Below are 20,632 nucleotides of genomic sequence, written 5' to 3'. Positions count from 1 at the left end.
TACCAAATTCTCAATTGATGACTGAAATTGTTTAATTTCACGGAGGGTTTCATTATCTCGCTTCACTTCATTTACATACTGTGCCAAGTCCTAAAACACAGAAGAGAGATATCTGAGGTGCAACAGCCATGGGCTAAATTGTTACACTTAATCAGAAAAATTGACTACTAAGAGACACTTCCCAAGCTACAGTAGAAGCAGTTATGTATTAAAAAATTAGCAGGCACAAACTGTACATAAATATAAATTGTGAGACACATCACCCACCCTGCATATCATGTGGACAGTACCATGTGTCAGGTCAATCAAGCTTCCTTAACAATTTTTTCTGTTGTGAGGGAGGAATGGGAGATGAATAGGCTGCTCACACTTCCTTTTTGAGGCAGAGAGAACATAGCAAACCTTTAAGTGTAAACCTCTTTCTACCACAGTGTGAGAACACACAGTATGCTTAAGATAGTCAAAAAACCAAATAGGGCTCAGAACTAAGAGCTCTAGAAACAACTGAATCATATAGCAATAGCTCATATGCTCACTTCGAAAACTGAACACGAAAGCCTTTTTTCAGAAAATCTTCCTGCAGCAACACAGTTAGAATGGCTGCAAGACTGATCTCCCTCCATGAACTGACTCAACAGATAATAATATAAAGCTAGGAATAAAACTAGAGATGTGTAGTCAAACCAATTACGCATGCCATGCACGTAGATGATTTAGGTGGGGTCATAGCTCAACGACAGAGCATCTGCTTCATATCTAGAAGATATGAGATTCAATCCCCAGCATATGCAAGGAGGGCTGAGAGAGATTTCGTGCCTGAGGCTCTGGAGAGGTGTTGCCGGTTAGTGTAGACTATACTGAGCTAGAACCCATGGTCTGGCTCAGTGTGTAAGTCAGTTTCTTATATAGGTTTGCATTATATTTTGTGCTTTAAATAAGAGAAACAATGTGCAATCAAGCGGACTGAAGTTAACATGCATTTGACACACAACAAAGCTATAGAGCCTTTTCCTTTCAAACATCAATATTAATTTGTTCTGATGAGCTTGGCTCTGAATTGGGAAAACTCTACACCTGCTTTTAGGTATTAGTGAACATATGAGCTGGTGTGCAGTAATGCAGAAACAACACGTTGCAGGTAGATATATATTTAATTTATCTCCAGAAAAGACTCTTACAATTTTACACCAGAGAGAGTTTACATATCCAATCTGTTAGTCACACTTACCTTCATTGCATCAAGTGCCTGTTTCAGATTATTCTTCTCAGTTTGGTCACTAGTATGTTTTACCAACTCCTGTATTGAAGAATACACAGATATTTCTTGTGATGGCTATCGGCCATTCAAGACGTTTTTTTAAAAAAATGCTGAACTTATCAGTATTTAAAAACAGAACCATTCTGCCTTAGGAAGAAAATGATGGGCTGATCCCACCATTATCTGTAGAAGCCCAGAATATGAGGTATATTATGTATATGCTATATGCCACATGCTTTTATTCAAGACATGAAGTGAAGACGCGGTTTTCACTATTAAAGCCTATATCTGGAATGTTGCCCTCCACATAACAGTACCAAATCTAAGGATCTGAAAAACAGCCTTCTCAATAACTTTGAGATTAATTTTTCATGTTTTACCCTCAGAGTTTCAGAGGGCAAAATTACAAAAGCCCATGGGATTAATTTTCATTTCAGAACATGGGTTAAATTTCATAGAAATTCATCACAATTCCAAGCTAATTTTATCTATTCATGGTTTTTTTTCTTACACATTTATTTAGGCTGCAGACTTATTCGGGCAGATTTACCAGAGAATATGAAACAAATGGGTTTCACTGCTGAGGGGGCTTCCAGGTGGCCTATTTATTAAGCACTCATCCTGATTTGTTTGCAAGGAGATTATATGACGATGACTATTGAATGAGCATTCATTCTTATTTGTCTGTGGAGAGGCTAGATGATCCTGTAACAAGCAAGTGCTATTCCACACTTTCCAGTGTATTTCCTTGTTGCCAAAGGTCTGATCTTTGGGGGAAAGGCTGTTTTGTTGCCCAAGAGCTCCAAATCAGCTTTAATTGTACAATGTGAATTCACCAATATGTGACTGAATCCCACCCAAAAAAGGCAAAAGTCTGGAAGCAACATGAGTTGTACTGATATCCCGCTCCTATACCCTGTGTGCTTTTGTGTAACTGATCTACACTTCCCCATACTTATTTATAAACACTTCAAAATTGGTATGTAACTCCTAAAATCTCACAAGGCAAATTATTCCCTAACTCATCCTCAATAGCCAAGCCTTTTACATGTTCAGTTCCCTTTCTCCATTCTGGACTGCGTATTCAGGGATTTCATGGGAAGCAGATTCCTTTCAAGAATACTTTCATTCTCGAGCATCAAGGAAAGGGGCAGAAATTTAGGTGGGCCTTTCCACCTAAAATTTCCTATCTAGGTTCCAGCCTTAATGGGAATGGCTACAAATACTTCAAGTAGCACTGGATAGTACTATAGGAGGGAAAGTAAATGTTTGGAAGAGGAATTAGACCAGTTTACTGAACTGAGCCCCCATTGCAATCAGTGACTAACTTGTATCATTGGTTTCAGACAATGCAGGACCCTTCTGCAATATATATTTAAAGGAGTATCATAGCACCTTAAGCAGTCATGGCTTCCACAAAGAATCCTAGGGATTGTAGTTTTTTAAAGTGTGCTGAGAGTTGTTAGAAGGCTTCCAATCCTCTCATAAGAACTACAATTCCCAGAGTTCCCTAGGAGGAAGGATTAACTGTTAAACCATGCTGGAAACTCAGTTCATTCAGATGCATTTTAGGAAGCATGATATACACAATAGAAAAGAACACTGCAAAGGGAAGGTGGGGGGGAATTGCTTCTTGCACAGGTAGAAATTCTTTTTAAAATGATGTTTTATAAGCATCAGCAAAGCTGACAGTCTAATGGAGTAATATATTTCCTTGCAACTGAACTAATGAGTCTCCCAGCACAGCTATCAAATGATATTTATAGGACTCTCTAGCCTCATTATAGGACTAACTGCACAGAAGCCACAAGCTCCGTGGGTTATAATGGGAAGCATTCAAAATAACTATTGCTTTATTATAATTCAGTACAGCAAGAAAATAGGCTAGAAAGTGCTTGAGCCTTGTCCAGCTTCAACTTCAAAAAGCTTGGTAGCACTATCTGAATGCACCAGATTATTTTATTATTGTTTTGTTGTATTTTGACTCAAGTTACTGCGAAATCAGTCTTAAATTATTGTCCAACAGGCTTAGGGAATCTTTCTAAATAATGGCACTCTTCTGTGGTTTATTCTCAGTGCTTTACTGCAATTATCATGCGACTTGAAATCCCTAGGGCAAGCTGCCCCACCCCTTGACGGGTGCATCATTAATAAAACTCTCTGCATGAGTCAAGGCCATCATGCTGTTCTTGCCAATGAACGCCAGTGACATGGCTCATGGGTGGGGAAACTCACAGTGTGAAAACACTGACTAGCTCAATGCAGCAAGCTGCAGCCCTTGGCAAGCAGGTGATGAGGCGGAGGGGGTAAGGTTAAGATCACACCTGCACATGCAATCTCTCTCTTAAGACCATCACCACCACCACTATTGCATCTCTTTGTCTCACAAGCATGAAAAAGAGAGAGAAATAGTTAGTGGTTGTGATCATATTAAAACAGAAACAGAGATTATCTGCAAAGGAATGAAGCCATGTGGGGGGGGGGGGAGATTGCCCTGTACTAAATGATACAATGTGTAACAGGTGAGGCGATTTTCATTTTCCCAGGCTTTAAATATTTACGCTACTCTTTGGAAACGTTGTAGTAGTGTCATTAAAGGTAAAGGTAAAGGTACCCCTGCCCGTATGGGCCAGTCTTGCCAGACTCTAGGGTTGTGCGCTCATCTCACTCTATAGGCCGGGAGCCAGCGCTGTCCGCAGAAACTTCCGGGTCACATGGCCAGCGTGACAAGCTGCATCTGGCAAGCCAGCGCAGCACACGGAACGCCGTTTACCTTCCCACTAGTAAGCGGTCCCTATTTATCTACTTGCACCCGAGGGTGCTTTTGAACTGCTAGGTTGGCAGGTGCTGGGACCGAGCAACGGGAGCGCACCCCGCCGCGGGGATTCGAACCGCCGACCTTTCGATCGGCAAGTCCTAGGCACTGAGGCTTTAACCCACAGCGCCACCCGCGTCCCTAGTGGTGTCATTACCTGCTGCTTATTTTATTTTTATTTTATTCTGTGACTGGTGTTATTCTCTTTTAGAGAAAGACTTGACATCTTTCTGCAGGGCCTGCAAGACGGAGCTATTCCACCAGGCCTTTGGCCAAGGCACAGTCTGACCCCCTCTCTCCTCCTGTAATCTTCATAGAACTCTAACCCAATGGTTGTCATTAATTTGATTGTGAATTGATTCTAGAATGTATTTTAATTAATTGATTGTGAGATTTTATATACACTGTGCTATTTTTACCTGTTGTTAGCAGCTCTGAGCCCAGCTTTGGCCGGGGAGGGTGGGATACAAATAAAAAATTATTATTATTATTATTATTATTATTATTATTATTATTATTATTATTATTTTCTTGTTGCAATGAGAAAAAATTCTGAATAAGCTAAGGAGACTGGAAGTGGGGAGAGAACTAGCACTGATCCTGAGAGACAACAATGTTGCATATCAAGGGAAGATACAACAACAACAACAACAACAACAACAACAACAGAGGCAAGTACTCCACACCAAAGAGGGTGAGCATGCAGCCACTGGAAAGGATACAAAAAAACCAACAAAAGAAAGCACAGTAAATTTGGCAGGGTATTCTGAATGGCACTAGGTGTAGGACTTCTGACCTACCACTTTGTGCTTTGAATGGAAAACACAATCTGTGGCACTAACATGACCCCAATTCGAACTGGAAAAGTTCCATAATAGCTGTACTAGTTGGGTTAGAAGGTGGCAACCTGAGCTACTGGTTGAGAACTGATAAAAACAGTGTGAAGTTCATATAATTTAAAGGTGAAGTACCTGAAGCAGAAGATGGTATTTCAGAACTCGCTGCATTGGAACCACAAGAAGATCCCGCAAAGTAAACTTTCCATTATTGGCTCTTTTGGAACATTCCTATTTAAAGAAGCAAAGGGTTCGATATGACTTGGTATAATCAATACAGCAAAGTAACGTCTTTAATTTTCTGAAGCATGCAGACCAGTTATCCAAACTGGTGGCAACAGGTAGAGTTATGAGGTTACAGAATGGACTGTATCACATAAGAACATAAGGTCTGCAGGATCAAGCGAATGGGCCCATCTGGTCCAGTATCTGACTCTCACAGCAGCCGGTTGCTTATGGAACTCCAAAGGCAGGACCTGAGTGCAACAGCACTCTCTAACTCATGATTCCTGGGAACTGGCATTCAGAAGCACACTGCCTCCAACAGTGGCGACAGAACATAGCCATGATGGCTAGTAGGCATTAATAACCTTATCCTCCATGAATTTGTCTCTTCAGACAAGAGGTGATGGGGTGCTTTTTCATACTCTCTTGTATAACAACTCCCCCCATATAAAAATGCATGACAGTAAGAAGTGGGATAGGTTACAACATTGCTACCTGAAATGTGGGATTTTTTTTCCTCCTATGGGAAAAAATTCAAACGTGGCATCCCCCACGGGCAATTCACTCTACCACCTCAGGATCCTACCACAGGCCTAACTCCAATTTTGTAGAAATGAACTCATAAGACATAGATTGAAATATAGGGTTGTCAGTCACTGAAATTAATGGACTAAATTATGTGCACTGACTTCAGTGGGTCACTGTGGGTAGAACGTAGGTGAATACAATCCATACTCTCCATGCTACGATTCGAGATCAAGGTACAGTTTGTTTGTTTTTAAGAAGAGAAGTTTCAGTGATACCTCCAGTTTCAATTTAACATCTTCTTTGGTCTTGGAAATGTTATCCAAACAGGATATGGCTGTTTCTACTTGACTGCAGTACTGCCCATAAATAACTAATCTAGATCAAGAGGAAAGAGAACAAGCAATTAATCTTTTTATCAACTCCACCAACTTCAATTTCCACACAAGGCTTTGTCTTCTTACACCCCAACCCTGGAAGGGGCTGCTGTTTTCCAGCTGCATCCCATCATTCTTGCATACAGATTGGCCTCTTAGGTACGTGTGTGTCAGTCTCTACAGGTGTTCAAAAGTGTAACACCCACTTCAAAGTATGTGCTGTGGTTTAATGCCTACATTTTATTAACTTAAAAATACAGCTGCAAAAACCTTTTGGAACAGAACAAGTCTTATTAGTATTTGTTATGTTAATGGGCAGACTTCAAAGGATTTGATGAATAATACTCTGCAGTGTAGGATTAGCACCAGATTAATTACACCGAGTCCTTTTTTATAGTAGCAGCAGGGCAAGAATACCCATTTACCAGTTTACGTTATATGAGCATTTAAGTCAAGATAATAACATGTTGGCTCAAAGAACTAAGTGGCAATAGTCACAAAGATCAGACTTACTTTGACAGATTTTCATAAGCTATGGAAAGGAAAGCACAATAATTTCAAAACTCCCTTGTGCAATAAGCTATTCTTTTCCATTAACATTTTCTGCATTTAAAAAGGGCTTCTTGCAACCGCAATAATAATTTTTCAAGTACTTGTTGTTGGGATACTGCCAGGGAGATAAAGTCCATCATGACTCCACGTCGTCTCTGGACGTCCATCGATCTCCCGTAGACACGCAGTGTCAGCAATTAGCGACACGAGCTCCAGAAATAGATTGCCACATTCCTGGGCTGATGCACGCTCTATCAGCAGAATTCACACAGCGAAAGATGCACAGCAGGAGAGCATTTTTCCAAGTTTATTCAGCGTTGGTCAGAACAAAGAAAAACATGACTGCCTGCTTGCGTGTTCAGGCAAAGAAAAAGAAACGAAACAGGTGGGAATTCCCCCAAGGCCTGTCTTTTAAATACAGAGGAAAGAAAATAAGAATAAGGACAGTAAACAACAAGGACAAGTTTCTGAAAGACCACGAAGAGGACCTACAGAAGGAAGTGGAATCTGGTGAGGACCCATCGGTGTCAGGAAAAGGACTTTTGGAGATAGCAAATTTATTATCTGGACGCCCCGGCTCAGGGAGAGACAAGCTACCGACAGAAGAAGAACAACAACTTGGTGCAGTGGGAGGGAAAATTAATTAACTAATCATGTCTCTGTAACTTCTAAGTTGGAATTGTAATGGACTGAATTCCCCTAGAAAGAGAAAAGGTGTTTTCCATATATTAAAAAAAGAACAATTGGACTTGATTTGTTTACAGGAAACACATGTAACGAGGCTACACAGGAAAATACTTGTCAATAAAAGATTAGGGCAAGAGTTTATTTCGTCTGACAAAGTCAAAAAGAGAGGAGTGGTGATATATGCAAAGGAGAAATTTTCACCGAAATTTATCCTCAAAGATGAACAAGGAAGGTATCTGGCAATTGAAATTCAGTTTCAAGGAGAGAAATTTTTGATAGTAGGCGTGTACGCACCGAATGAGGGGAAGTCGGAATTTTTTAAGAAGTTGCATGAGACTCTTATGGATTTTATGGACTACAATATAATCCTGATGGGGGACATGAATGGAGTTGTATCTACTAATATGGACAAGGCGCAAAAACAGGTAGTCACCAAAGATGGTAGACTACCAAAAACCTTCTTCGAAATGACTGACAACATGGACTTGATTGATATTTGGAGAACTAAGAACCCTCTGGAGAGAGAAGGAACATTTTTCTCTGAAGCCAAGATGACATGGACCAGAATTGACCAAATTTGGATTACTAGAGGAATGGCACCAAAGATAAAAAAAGTGGAGATCTGCCCTAAAACTTGCTCTGACCATAATGCTGTAAAGGTGGAGATGAAGCAAACAACAACCGGCACCTTCAGATGGAGGATGAATGACACCTTATTTAGAGATGAAGAAGTATACAACAAGGCCCAAAAGACTTTAAGAGACTATTTTGAATTAAATTTGCCAACAAACGTGGAAAAAAGAGTAATCTGGGATGCAAGTAAAGCTGTGATGAGAGGGTTTCTGATACAACAGAATGCATTAAAAAAGAGAAGGCAAAATGAGAAAAAAGATAAAATTTTGGAGAAAATTAAAGAAGGTGAGAAAAAATTGAGAGCCAAGCCGAAGTCACAAGAGATTCTGAGAGAAATAAAGATCTATCAAACACAATATATGGAATTGATGAATCAGGAAATAGAATGGAAAATTAAACAAATGAGACAGAAGACATTTGAATCGGCGGACAAATGTGGGAAATTACTGGCTTGGCAACTGAAAAAAAGACAAAAATTAAACACAATTACAAACCTGGAAATAGAAGGAAAAGACATAAACAATCCAAATGAGATTAGAAACTGTTTCCAGAAGTACTTCAAGCAACTATATGCACAAGCGCCACAGAATGAAAGGGACATTGATGGATTTTTGAAAACAAATGGATTACAAAAAATTTCACAGGAAAGTAAAATACTGTTGAACTGTAAAATAACAGATCAGGAGATAGAAGGTGCCATTTTAAATATGCAATTGGGCAAATCTCCGGGACCGGATGGGTTGACTTCCAGATACTATAGATCTTTGAAGGACTGGTTAATCCAACCTCTGAAGGAAGTCTGCAATGAGATTTTGGAAGGGAAAAGGGCACCAGAATCGTGGAAAGAGGCCTATATCACACTTATACCGAAAACAGAGACTGAAAAGACTCAACTTAAAAACTACCGTCCCATATCCTTATTAAATGTGGATTACAAAATTTTTGCTGATATTTTGGCCAAGAGACTGAAAAGAGTATTGATTGAAGAGATACATAAGGACCAAGCGGGCTTTCTACCGGGAAGACATATATCTGATAACTTGAGGAATGTAATTGACATCTTGGAAAAGTTAGATGTGAACATAAATACTAAAGCTGTTTTGATATTTGTGGACGCGGAGAAAGCCTTTGACAACATTTCTTGGAGTTTTATGAAAAAGAACTTACAGGGTATGGGGGTAGGCCAAGGCTTTGAAAATGGTATAAGTGCAATATACTCTGAACAAAAGGCTAAACTAATTGTAAATAATGTGGTTACGGAACAATTTAAGATAGAAAAAGGGACACGACAAGGGTGCCCAATCTCCCCTTTACTTTTTATATCGGTCCTGGAGGTTTTGCTGAACATGATTAGAAGGGACCGGCTGGTTAAAGGCATGCAGGTCGGAGCCAAACAGTATAAATTGAGAGCATTTGCAGATGACCTAGTTTTGATGTTACAGGAGCCAGAATCTAGTACCAAAAGAGTTTTAGAATTAATTCAAGAATTTGGTCAGGTGGCAGGATTTAAACTGAACAAGTCCAAAACTAAGGTTTTAGAGAAAAACTTAATATTGTTTGAAAAAGAGAAATTTCAGAATGAAACAGGTTTGACTGTGGTGAAGTAAGTGAAATATCTGGGGATTAATATGACAGCTAAAAATGGGAATTTATTTAAAAATAACTATGAGAAATGCTGGTTAGAAGTGAAAAAAGATCTTGAAATATGGTCAAATTTGAAGCTTTCCTTGATGGGTCGAATTGCAGCTATAAAGATGAATGTATTGCCTAAAATGTTGTTTTTGTTTCAAACATTGCAAATTGTGGACAAGATGGATTGTTTTAAGAAGTGGCAGAAAGACATTTCTAAATTTGTCTGGCAGGGCAAGAAGCCCAGGATAAAATATAAGATTTTAACTGATGTAAAAGAAAGGGGTGGATTTGCCCTGCCAGACTTCAAACTTTACTATGAATCAGCAGCATTCTGCTGGTTGAAAGACTGGCTGCTTCTTGAAAACACAGACATTTTGGATTTAGAAGGTTTTAACAACATTTTTGGATGGCATGCATATTTGTGGTATGACAAGGTTAAAGCACATAAAGCATTTAAAAATCATATTGTTAGGAGATCTTTGTTTAATGTTTGGATCAGATACAAGGATTTATTGGAAAATAAGACCCCAAGGTGGTTGTCACCAATGGAAGCAAAAGCCCAGAAAAAGCTCATTATGGAGGCCAAATGGCCGAAATATTGGGAAATTTTGGAACAAGAAGGAGACAGACTGAAATTGCAGAGCTTTGAGAAACTAAAAAACAAAGTGCGAGATTGGCTTCATTATTTTCAGATAATGGAGGCTTACAATTTGGACAAGAAAATTGGCTTCCAGGTGGAAAAATCTAAATTAGAAACAGAAGTGCTAGAACCTAAAACTAAGATCATGTCAAAAATGTATAACTTGCTGCTGAAATGGAATACACAGGATAAAACGGTTAAGTCAGCTATGATTAAATGGGCACAAGACGTTGGACATAACATTATGTTTGCTGACTGGGAACAGTTATGGACCACCGGTATGAAATTTATGGCATGTAATGCCCTAAGAGAGAATATTATGAAGATGATACACAGGTGGTACATGACACCAGTCAAGCTTGCAAAAATATACCATTTGCCTGATAATAAATGTTGGAAATGTAAGGAGGTTGAAGGTACATTCTTTCACCTTTGGTGGACGTGCCCAAAGATTAAGGCTTTCTGGGAAATGATTTATAATGAAATGAAAAAGGTATTTAAGTATACCTTCTTGAAGAAACCAGAGGCTTTTCTCTTGGGCATAGTCGGCCATTTGGTGCCAAAGAAGGACAGAACTTTTTTTATGTATGCTACAACGGCAGCAAGAATACTTATAGCAAAGCACTGGAAGACGCAAGATCTACCCACTCTGGAAGAATGGCAGATGAAGTTGATTGACTGTATGGGACTGGCAGAAATGACCGGCAGAATCCGCGACCAGGGAGAAGAGTCGGCAGAAGAAGATTGGAAGAAATTTAAGGACTATTTACAGAAATATTGCAAAATTAATGAACTTTGAAAGATGCTGGATTGAATTTATGTGGTCTCTAGCTGTTATGATAAAAAGAACTGGGATAAATATTGTTTAAGTTATAAAATTTAAAAAGTTGATTGGAAAATAAGGTGTTAGTTAAAAGGAATGTTAAGAGATTAGGGTTTGCTGGATAATCAGTTTGAACTAGAAAACAAGAAGGGGAGGTATGAGGAAGTCAAAGAAACATGTTATTGAAAATTGATATTGAAATTGATTTGTTTTTAAATTTTTGTTCTCTTTTTCTTTTTTGTCTGTATAAAATTGAAAACTCGAATAAATATTTATTAAAAAAGAAAGAAAAAGAAACGAAAGCAATAGAACACATAAACATCCTGTGAACAGGAAATACGCAGACTCTGTGACTCACAAAGCCTGCTCCCTTTTAAGGTGGAACGGAAATATCCTAACACTTGTGATGTTCAGTTCTCAGTCTTACCATTGCTCTGAATCCCGTTGTAAGGGAATATAAATGAAAACCAAGCCCTACAAACACAACCTACCTGGGGGCTGACCTACTTCAGAATACAAACAAAGTGCATGTCATGGGTGAATCAAAAACTCCCCATCTATGGAAAGCTCACATGTCTATCCAAGCCTTTGTCCCAAAATGCTAACTTGCTTTGTGCATGAAGCTGTGTTAATAAACAAAACAAAACAAAACATGGAGCAGCATTCAAAACATGCATTTAATCCCACTTGCTTTATGAAATGGTGCAAACCTAATAATTCTATGCTTCAAAGGTATCTGAAAATGTAGATCAGTAAAAGATCAAAAGAACACAGCATAGAAAATTCTTGAGAGTCAGGATACTCTTCCCGATTAGCATTCACAGGAAGGAAGTGAACAGGCTTGCTTCTCTCCCTAGCCATCTATTCCCTCCCTGGTTCCTGGAAGATGGTAGGATGTGAAGCTACTGAAGGTTAATGTGAAAGAGTGGATGCTAAGGCACACAGAGCCCTGATAAAGTCATGGAACGAATAACAGTGTTTTGCATCAGTCATAGGTTCTTGGTTATTTAAGATCAAGAGAAGAGGATGATGAGGTCAGATTGTCAAAATAGATAACATCTGAGCAGCATGTAGCCTATTCATCAATATGCGTATTGCACTTTGAGATAACATGACATTATTTTATGCAAAATAAGGCTGAGAGTTGTGAAAAGAAAACAGCGCTGTAACAACGTATGAACAGAGAACAGGTAGACTGACACAGTATATACTAAAGAATAATGCTCTCTGAAATTTGGTTTAGCATTCAGCACATTTAAAGCTATATGCTAATGTTACACATACTATTTCTGGTTATAATAAAAAATTAAATACAGTTTCTCTAAAAGCACACTACACAAAACAAGACTATATTTCTAATGCATAAAGGAATATGAATAGCTTATGTTAAAGTTATCGACATTGTGCATTTTAAAAACTTGGTAATTACCTTTCCTTGTAGCTTATAAAAATTTGATACAGGTTCTGGTCACTTTTGTTTACGATGGATTCATGAATATCCTGTGTTAAACTTCTGTGGATTTTCACCAAATCCTACAACAAAAACATCCAATAAAACTTCTACAATTATGTTTGATTCTGCCATGTAAAGCCACTGTTTTCATGTATACAGTAAAATAATTCATAGCTTGATTCATCCTAGACATCTTATAATTGAATTATATCTTTTGAATGAAAAAGATTGCACAATAAAGATATCTTGAATATACATAGTTATATATCTACTCATTAAACTTAAAACTGCAAATGTTTAAGAAATGTAAAACACCTTCCCCTCTATGTTGGAGAATTTGTCTCAGTTCTATGGTAAAATTATAACATTTTAAGGCAAGTAAACATGTTGGGCCTGGTGCAGACCTGGGTTTAAGACTGCAGGCTACAAAAACTCTTCCCCATCCATCCCCATCCCCAAGCACTCTTCATTTAAGTCCATTGTTGAATGAGACTAAATTTTATTACAGTTTAAATGAACCCAGGAAAAATCTAAGCTTCATTTCCCTAACTAAAGCCGGTTTCTTAAAACAGATTTTAATGAAAGATCCAGGTGCAAAGGATGGGATGTATTTGCACATGAAAAAGGGAAGGGAAGTCAAGCAATCACCTAGCCCAGTCTAGTCACTGGTTGGCATTATACCTGCTCCAGGTTTTAGAGATAAAAGAATTAAAGATTCACATTCCACTACTTCAACAAAAAATCATTTGGCACATTACATTGGACAGCTGAATAGCAGCATACTGACAAGCTAACTGAAATCTTAATGTCTTGCTCAAGAAACAGAAGGTGCTGAGACAAGCAGAGTGGAAAAGCAATAAACATTTCTGTTTACAGAGTTTGTAGATACTACACATTTTCCAAGTGTTCTCATAAATATACAGGTATATATTCGCAAAGCTCTGCAAGGCTGAAATAAGAGCCATCTAAAAGAATCCCTCATCTTTCAAGAATTTACAGTCACGTGCTCTTGTGGCCAGAGACATATTAGGGACGCAAAACAGGTAAAGGACCCCTGGACAGTTAAGTCCAGTCAAAGGCGACCATGGGGCTCATCTTGCTTTCAGGCCGAGGGAGCTGGCATTTGTCCACAGACAGCTTTCTGGGTCATGTGGCCAGCATGACTAAACTGCTTCTGGTGCAGCAGAACACCATCACAGAAGCCAGAGCGCATGGAAATGCTGTTTACCTTCCCGCCGCAGCGGTACCTATTTATCTACTCACATTGGCGTGCTTTCAAACTGCTAGGTTGACAGGAGCTGGGACAGAGCAACGGGAGCTCACCCCATCACGGGGATTTGAACTGCCGACCTTCTGATCAGCAAGCCCAAGAGGCTCAATAGTTTAAACCACAGCACCACCCGTGTCCCATAGACAGGCAAAACAGGTGCACTATGCAGGACCAGATCTCTCTTCATAGCTGTGGACTACCAAACATCATGAGGAACATCAGCTACCCTGCCCTCTGCCCGCTGCTGTGAGTAACATCATGGAAAGGGTATTTCTAGGACTAAGGTGAAACTGTAAAGCCCCCTTGCTTTTTTTTTGGTTATTAGATGGATGTTGCTAATGGCTCCTATGTTATTAGGAAATTCTTTTTGCACTGCTAGGTTTTGAAATGTCTTGTTTTCTTTGTTGTAAGCCACTTTGAGCATGATTATTATTTTTTTGGCATGGAAAAGTGGCATACAAATAAAATGAATGAATGAGGCAGGTGATGATCACAGAGCTGCCCTGAATTTTCTTTACACACACTTCACACAGCAAGCAGTTGAGTTTACAGTATCCCATGGACACCGGCTCCTCATTTCATGTGTTTATAGTTGCCTAGATCAGTGTTCAACTTTGGGTCTCCAGGTGGATCATGGATGTTGTATCTATCCACATCTGGGGACCCCAAGGTGGTGCCCACCTTTCTGTATGTTGTTACCTAAGCCCGTCTACCTATTAAACCAGGAAACCAGAAGAAAGGCTCTTTGTAAATCACATCTATCTCTACCCTAACAGTATTCTCAAACAGTATCCTGTAGACTTCCACATAACAGAGGACAACGAACAAAACATCCCAAGGCATTACATACGGGAATGTTGATGAATACTGTCTCAAACTCTGAAGTGGTCAGAAACCTTTTCAGGGGAACCATAAAAAACTGTAAGAGAAAAATGAACACATACTGCATTAACATATTTTGCCACCCACTAGAAAGGACATTTCTGAATATGTGATTCCTATTCAGAGAGGGCAAGGGTAACAGTGACCCCCACACTCTGTATTTTAGATGTATATGTCTTGTGACTGCCTGTATTAGTTTTGCATACCCTACATGATAATGGGTATAAACCAGTGCTGCCCAAACTTCTGGTAGCCAAGGAACACTCCCCCCCCTTAATTAAATTTGGAGGCACATTTCATTCCACAGGATGAAAGGGCTAACTTTTAGAGCATGCATTGTAAGAATTACACATCTGCAATGAAGTTCATCCTCTGTGTTTTTGCATAAGCCATTGCTCTCAATGTGCCTTCCCACATGAAAGAGGTAACACATGCAGAAATGCAACAGTCTCCCTCCGTTGAGCACAAGTCATTTGGCTACGTCTCTGCAATAAGAATGACTGAATGACCATCCACAAAAGACGCTGCAGCATTATTTGAAAGCTGAACAAAAGTTTCCCTGGTGAAAATTTCAGGGAGGAAAGATGAGCCAAATTTGTTTCAAGGTATGAAGTAGTGAACCATGTTGCAGTGCCAGTGTTCCCTTTCTTTTTGCATATATGTGCTGGCAACAGAAACAGTAGTGAAAGCAGAATTCCTTTTGATGGTCATCAGCTTGCCTCCAATATTCTCTGAACATTACCAATTTCCAAAGGTGTTGAGCCACCATTTATTTACACCTCACAGAAAAGTCTCTTGGAATGTCACATACCCTGGGCATTTGGGAAGCTGACTGAAAAGAGGCAAGTCCAGAACAGCAGGTCCCACAAAGATATGATGGGAAGCCTCCGATTGTCTGGGCACATTTAATTTCAAGGGCCTTTGAATTACTTAATTCGTTTACTTCTAAAGGCACACAGTTTGGAAATTAAAATTAGACGGGCCAATTGACTATATTTATAAGCCAAACATATAGTTACTTGTTTTAAAAGGGCAACCGCATGACTGTTCCCCCTCTTAAAATTGCAAAGCTGTTTTGGAATTTAATCTTCAGTATATCCAAGAGCAGAATTTTGAAACATGCTAGTCTCTCTGCCAGTAGCAGCCAATGAGGCTACGCAGGTGCGGCACCATCACTCTCCTGGCTTCCCAACACAACAGGTAGCGGGTCTGCCACATGCTGCACTGGGTATAACAAGAAAACAATGAACATGGTGGTAATACAAAGACTACTGCAATCAAATAATTTCACCAAGGCAACTATCTGTAAACAAACAATAAATGTCCATAAAAATGGCAAAAGTAGTTTCTTTCCCAAATAGGTTTTATCTTAAAGGTAAAGAGACCCCTGACCATTAGGTCCAGTCGTGACCGACTCTCGGGTTGCAGCACTCATCTCGCTTTATTGGCCGAGGGAGCCGGCGTTTGTCCGCAGACAGCTTCCGGGTCATGTGGCCAGCATGACTAAGCTGCTTCTGGCGAACTAGAGCAGCGCACAAAAACGCCATTTACCTTCCCGCCGGAGCAGTACCTATTTATCTACTTGCACTTTGATGTGCTTTCAAACTGCTAGGTTGGCAGGAGCAGGGACCGAGCAACGGGAGCTGACCCCGTCACGGGGATTTGAACCGCCGACCTTCTGATCGGCAAGTCCTAGGCTCTGTGGTTTAACCCACAGCACCACCAATTGCAAATGCAGTAAATAAAGAGCTCACTTGTAATATATCAGTGGTTCAGTGCTCAAAATATCACAAAACTTGTGATATACCACTGGTTTAGTGCTCAGACACTGTTCCGGTAATCCGATGTTTCATCGCTAAAGAGCATAGTCATCGAGCTTTGTAGTAAATAAAATACAAGAGAAGACAATATGTAAACGACTCAAAACATGTCCCCATCTGCATGTTTCAATTGGGAGGAGCATAGAAAGAGAGTTAACAAACTGAAGGACATTTTCCTCTTTCTGTGAGCACTGAACCACTGATCCCAAGTGACCTCTTTATTTACAGTGTTTGCAATTGTTTAAGATAAAAACTATTTGGGGGAGAAACTACTTTTGCCATTTTTATGGAAATTTATTGTTTGTTTACAGATAGTTGCCTTGGTCGATTGCATGCTGCGCTGGGCCAAGCTCCCGGCACCTCACCCCTCGCCTCTCTCTCTCAGTATGTGCCAGCAGCCCATTGTGTTGGGAAGCTGGGAGAGTAATGGTGGTCCACCCAGACTGCCTCACCAGCCACACCCTTTCTCTGCACTCCCCAGCTGGAATGGTGCTCCTGATTGTTTTGCCAGGTCACTTTACCTTTTCAATGGATTCCAATGTTTCTGTGTATTTCTCTTCGGTTTGTTTTATTTCAGAAAGGCAGCAGCTTCTTATGTCGTTTTCAGGACATTTCTACCAAGCCAACAAGAAGTTATTTGTAGACGTGAAACATGTTGATTTCAGGACACTTTCCTATTACAACATATTGCTTTGACAGCTGTCAGAGTTTATGGTCAATTGGCAACAAAATGTTTTCAGATTTATTATTTGGGCTGCAGGGGACATATGTGCTGAGCTAGCTCAGTTGGTAGAATTTCAGGGTTGTGAGTTTGAGCCCCCAAAGGTTCCTGCATTGCAGGGGGTTGAACTACACATTCCTTGTGGTGCCTTTCCAACTCTACAATTCTATTATTTTACATGGGTTGTTGGCCAGCCTCCCCCAACCTCATGCCTTGGACTAGAACTCCCCATCAGCCCCAGCAATCGTAGCCAATGGCTGGTGGAAGTGGAAGACTCAAAAACCCTTGCAACAAATAATTTCCCAATTTCTGGACTTATTTCTTCCACCAAGCCTCTGCATGAAAGGGCTTGAGGTTTCAACATGTCAGCAGACATTACCAACTTTGAATTTCTTGACATTCTTACTCTTACATGTATGAGAATTTGAAGCTAGCTCTTCCAATTTTTTTGTTTTTAATCCCCATTTTCATTTTTTTTTAAAATAAAAGATCAGAAGAGATAGCTTCAAAGTTTCATACGCCGATGAGAGTTGGGGTCCAAAACACCAAAGAGCACCAACATGTGGAAGACTGCAGTAGGCAGAGAATAGAAATATGAGAGGCTCCTGCTACAGTAGGTACAGCTAGACAAATGGGGCAGCCCATAGAGCTGGGGTCCTCTTGCCATATATATTTCACACAAGATGCCCTATCCCATTATTACTATAACTGACTATTGTAACTGGAGTTGGGTAAAGGAATTGTAATGTTTGAGTGAGGAGGGCCAATTGAACTCTTCCCACCTGTCAAATCTTGTGGGTATATATCTAGCATATGAATAACAGATAAGAAGCTGAAACAGAGGAAGTACTCAAAGTCTGCTGCTTGTTTTCTAGATAGCTGACATGTAGCAGGTGGTTACGGATGACAGGGTCTTTTCACTGATGACACTATAATTGTGGAATGCCCCAGCCAGCCAGCTCAACTAGTGGTTATGACGTTGTCATTTCAGCAACCCCCTTTTTTGTTTTCCCACGTCTTCTAAATCTGTTTCAGTCCTTAATCATTATTTTTGCCTCCATTTATTTTGTTCTCTGCTCTTGAACTTTATGCTGCATCAGATTTTATGGTCTGCTATTCTATTTTTACCTTGTTTGTATTTTGGCCATGTGACTTATTGTCTATAAATTAAAATACAATATAATAACAAATAATTAAGCAACTACAATTGTTTTAAAGAAAGGAAGGAATCCCATCCCAAAACTACAAGAAGACAACAGTGTAGTCTTAGCAGGAAGAATATTCAAAATAAGAATGTCAAATATTTATTCATAGTGATCTGGTTTGATTTACCTCTCTGTTTTATCAAACAATAAAGCAACCAGACACTGCGATCATCATCTGAGGCCCTTCTTCATGTACCTCCTCCATGATAAGTCTGGAGGGTGGCGACACAAGAATGGGCCTTTTCTGCAGTGACTCACCACTGGTGGAATGCTCTCCCCAGAGAGGCTTGCCTTGTACCTTCATTACATAGCTCTAGGCACCAGGCAAAACATTCCTCTTCTCCCTGGCTAATTAAACAATCTACGGCCTTTTAAACGGTGATGGGGGGTTGTTGTTTTTGTTTGTTACTGTGCTATGTATTTTTGTGTTTCTGTATTGTAAGCCGCTCTGTGAATCCTCGGATGAAGGGTGGTATAGAAAAATTAATAAATAAACAAAGAGTTGAACCCTACTGGCTGGTGTGCTGCTTCAGCTTTCATCAGGTCTTCATAGACTTCACCACCTTCGTCGTCCCCATAAACACAATCATAAAGGTCTTCATCTTCATCTACACCACTTTCACTAGAACACAAAGCGGAAGGAGAAAAGACAACAAAATTAAGAACATTAGCAATAGAATTTGAAGAACATTTAGGCCTTTTAAAATTATAGGCACAATGGGATGCAGAAGAAGTCTTAACCCTTTTGAAAGGTTCTGATATTTCTGGAGGACGACAAGGAGGGTAAGAGCAACATAACCTGGCGTAATGTTGCTCTGCCCCCCTTGTCCTCCTCTGGAAATAACAAAATCTTCCACTTCCATTGAGATCAGGGGTGGCTAACCTTTTTTGGGCCACAGGGACCACTGATCCAGCTTCCAAAGGCCACGTGTCAAAATGGACATGGCCAAATTGTTAAAAACCTGGTATGGTTGTGGGGTTTTTTGTTTTTGCTTTTAATGTCACATTTTGGTCCTGATGGGGTCACCAGAAACTTTTGTCATCACAATGGGGGGCCCCGCAGGAATGATTGGAAGGAAATTCAATTAAATGGATAAATTTAGGGGTCATAGGAGGACACAAAATAAAGTACCTATGGCAGCACAGTACCTATGGGATCAGTCAGTAAATATATAGGGGGGGAATTAAAATGGATAAATGCGGGGGGGCTTGAGGGACCACAAAACCTCTTCAGGGGGCTGTATGTAATCGACAGGCAGCAGAATCTAATTAGATGTTTCGCAGACACATGTACAACACAGTATATTTTGTTCATTGGTCAAAACAGTTCCATTTTCTCCTTTACATAACTGATGCTGTAGAGTCCACAAATGTGCAACCTACTCTATTAAATCTGGAAGGCCTTTGTAAATGTCTTCATCATTCACGCTCTCTTCTGTAGGAAACGGCCTGTGGAGACAAAATATAAAAGTAAAAAAAACTGCCATAAACCCAGTTCTTAAAGTACACCTCCATTTTAAAGAAACAACTGTGTGGTAGCATTTTAACATTCATCATTTAACTGTAACTCATCTGCTAGATGGAGAAAGATTTCACAGATGTTACTCAAGTTATCGGCCACGATAAAAGTTAAAAACAGAATCTACAACTACATTGTACCTTATTCCGGTGACTAATGCAATAGGGGTGCGGGAAAGCTTGGATAATGTTTCTATAACCTGCAGAAAGAATTGAAAACATTTGTTTAGTTACAGAAATAAAAACCATATGCCATAATTGAAATGCCATAAAATAATGAGTGTGAATGGCTAGCATGTCGTGCTATCATTGGTTGGGATGGGAATGAGTGAGGGAAAACAGAAATTGGACTGTTACTGTAAATTTTAGCAAGAAGCAAAAAAAAAAAAGGCAACTTCAAAATTTAACCAATATTTAAAGCAAAGCAACATTAAATCCAGTTTATACAATGGCAGAACATAAGGACAAAATAGTCAAAATAGCTGAGGAAGAAAACATTTCTCTTCTACCTTGTCACCAAAAGGGGGAACTGTAGGACAAGCCATCGCTTCAGTCCAACCAGGTCTCTCAGTAAACATATTCCAGAAACACACAGCAAAACTAACAGTAAATTCCAGCTTAGTTTTTTTTAATTTTTAAGATATGAACTCTTAGAATAGAATGCAAGGAATCAATGGAGTAGGCAGATATAAAAGTTCAGATCTTAAGAAGTGAGTATAGGTATAATGCATGAAGTGAGTGGGTTAGCTAATTTGTTTGG

General features: G+C 39.7%; 1 protein-coding gene across 5 annotated transcripts in view; it reads right to left on the bottom strand.

Annotated features, from left to right (window-relative positions):
• VAV3 (vav guanine nucleotide exchange factor 3) overlaps window positions 1–20,632 on the bottom strand; it is a 158,511-nt gene that overhangs the window by 88,337 nt on the left and 49,542 nt on the right. For all 5 annotated transcript variants that reach the window (XR_014549604.1, XR_014549605.1, XM_083620442.1 and 2 more), the window contains exons 3-12: window positions 20,014–20,072; window positions 19,738–19,803; window positions 18,868–18,976; window positions 16,950–17,042; window positions 14,577–14,645; window positions 12,433–12,536; window positions 5,938–6,037; window positions 5,045–5,140; window positions 1,229–1,297; window positions 4–90 (exon numbers count right to left, since the gene is read on the bottom strand). Coding sequence is in view for 3 of the 5 variants with exons in the window: in XM_083620442.1 (XP_083476568.1) it covers window positions 4–90; window positions 1,229–1,297; window positions 5,045–5,140; window positions 5,938–6,037; window positions 12,433–12,536; window positions 14,577–14,645; window positions 16,950–17,042; window positions 18,868–18,976; window positions 19,738–19,803; window positions 20,014–20,072 (852 nt within the window). In the remaining 2 variants the exon portion in view is untranslated. The remainder of the gene's footprint in view (window positions 1–3; window positions 91–1,228; window positions 1,298–5,044; window positions 5,141–5,937; window positions 6,038–12,432; window positions 12,537–14,576; window positions 14,646–16,949; window positions 17,043–18,867; window positions 18,977–19,737; window positions 19,804–20,013; window positions 20,073–20,632) is intronic.

The sequence above is a fragment of the Podarcis filfolensis genome (assembly GCF_964270895.1).
Source record: "Podarcis filfolensis genome assembly, chromosome: 6".
NCBI classification, from domain to species: Eukaryota; Metazoa; Chordata; class Lepidosauria; order Squamata; family Lacertidae; genus Podarcis; species Podarcis filfolensis.
The sequence above is the reverse complement of the archived record's forward strand: the minus strand, read 5'-3'. Positions and strand labels throughout refer to the sequence as shown.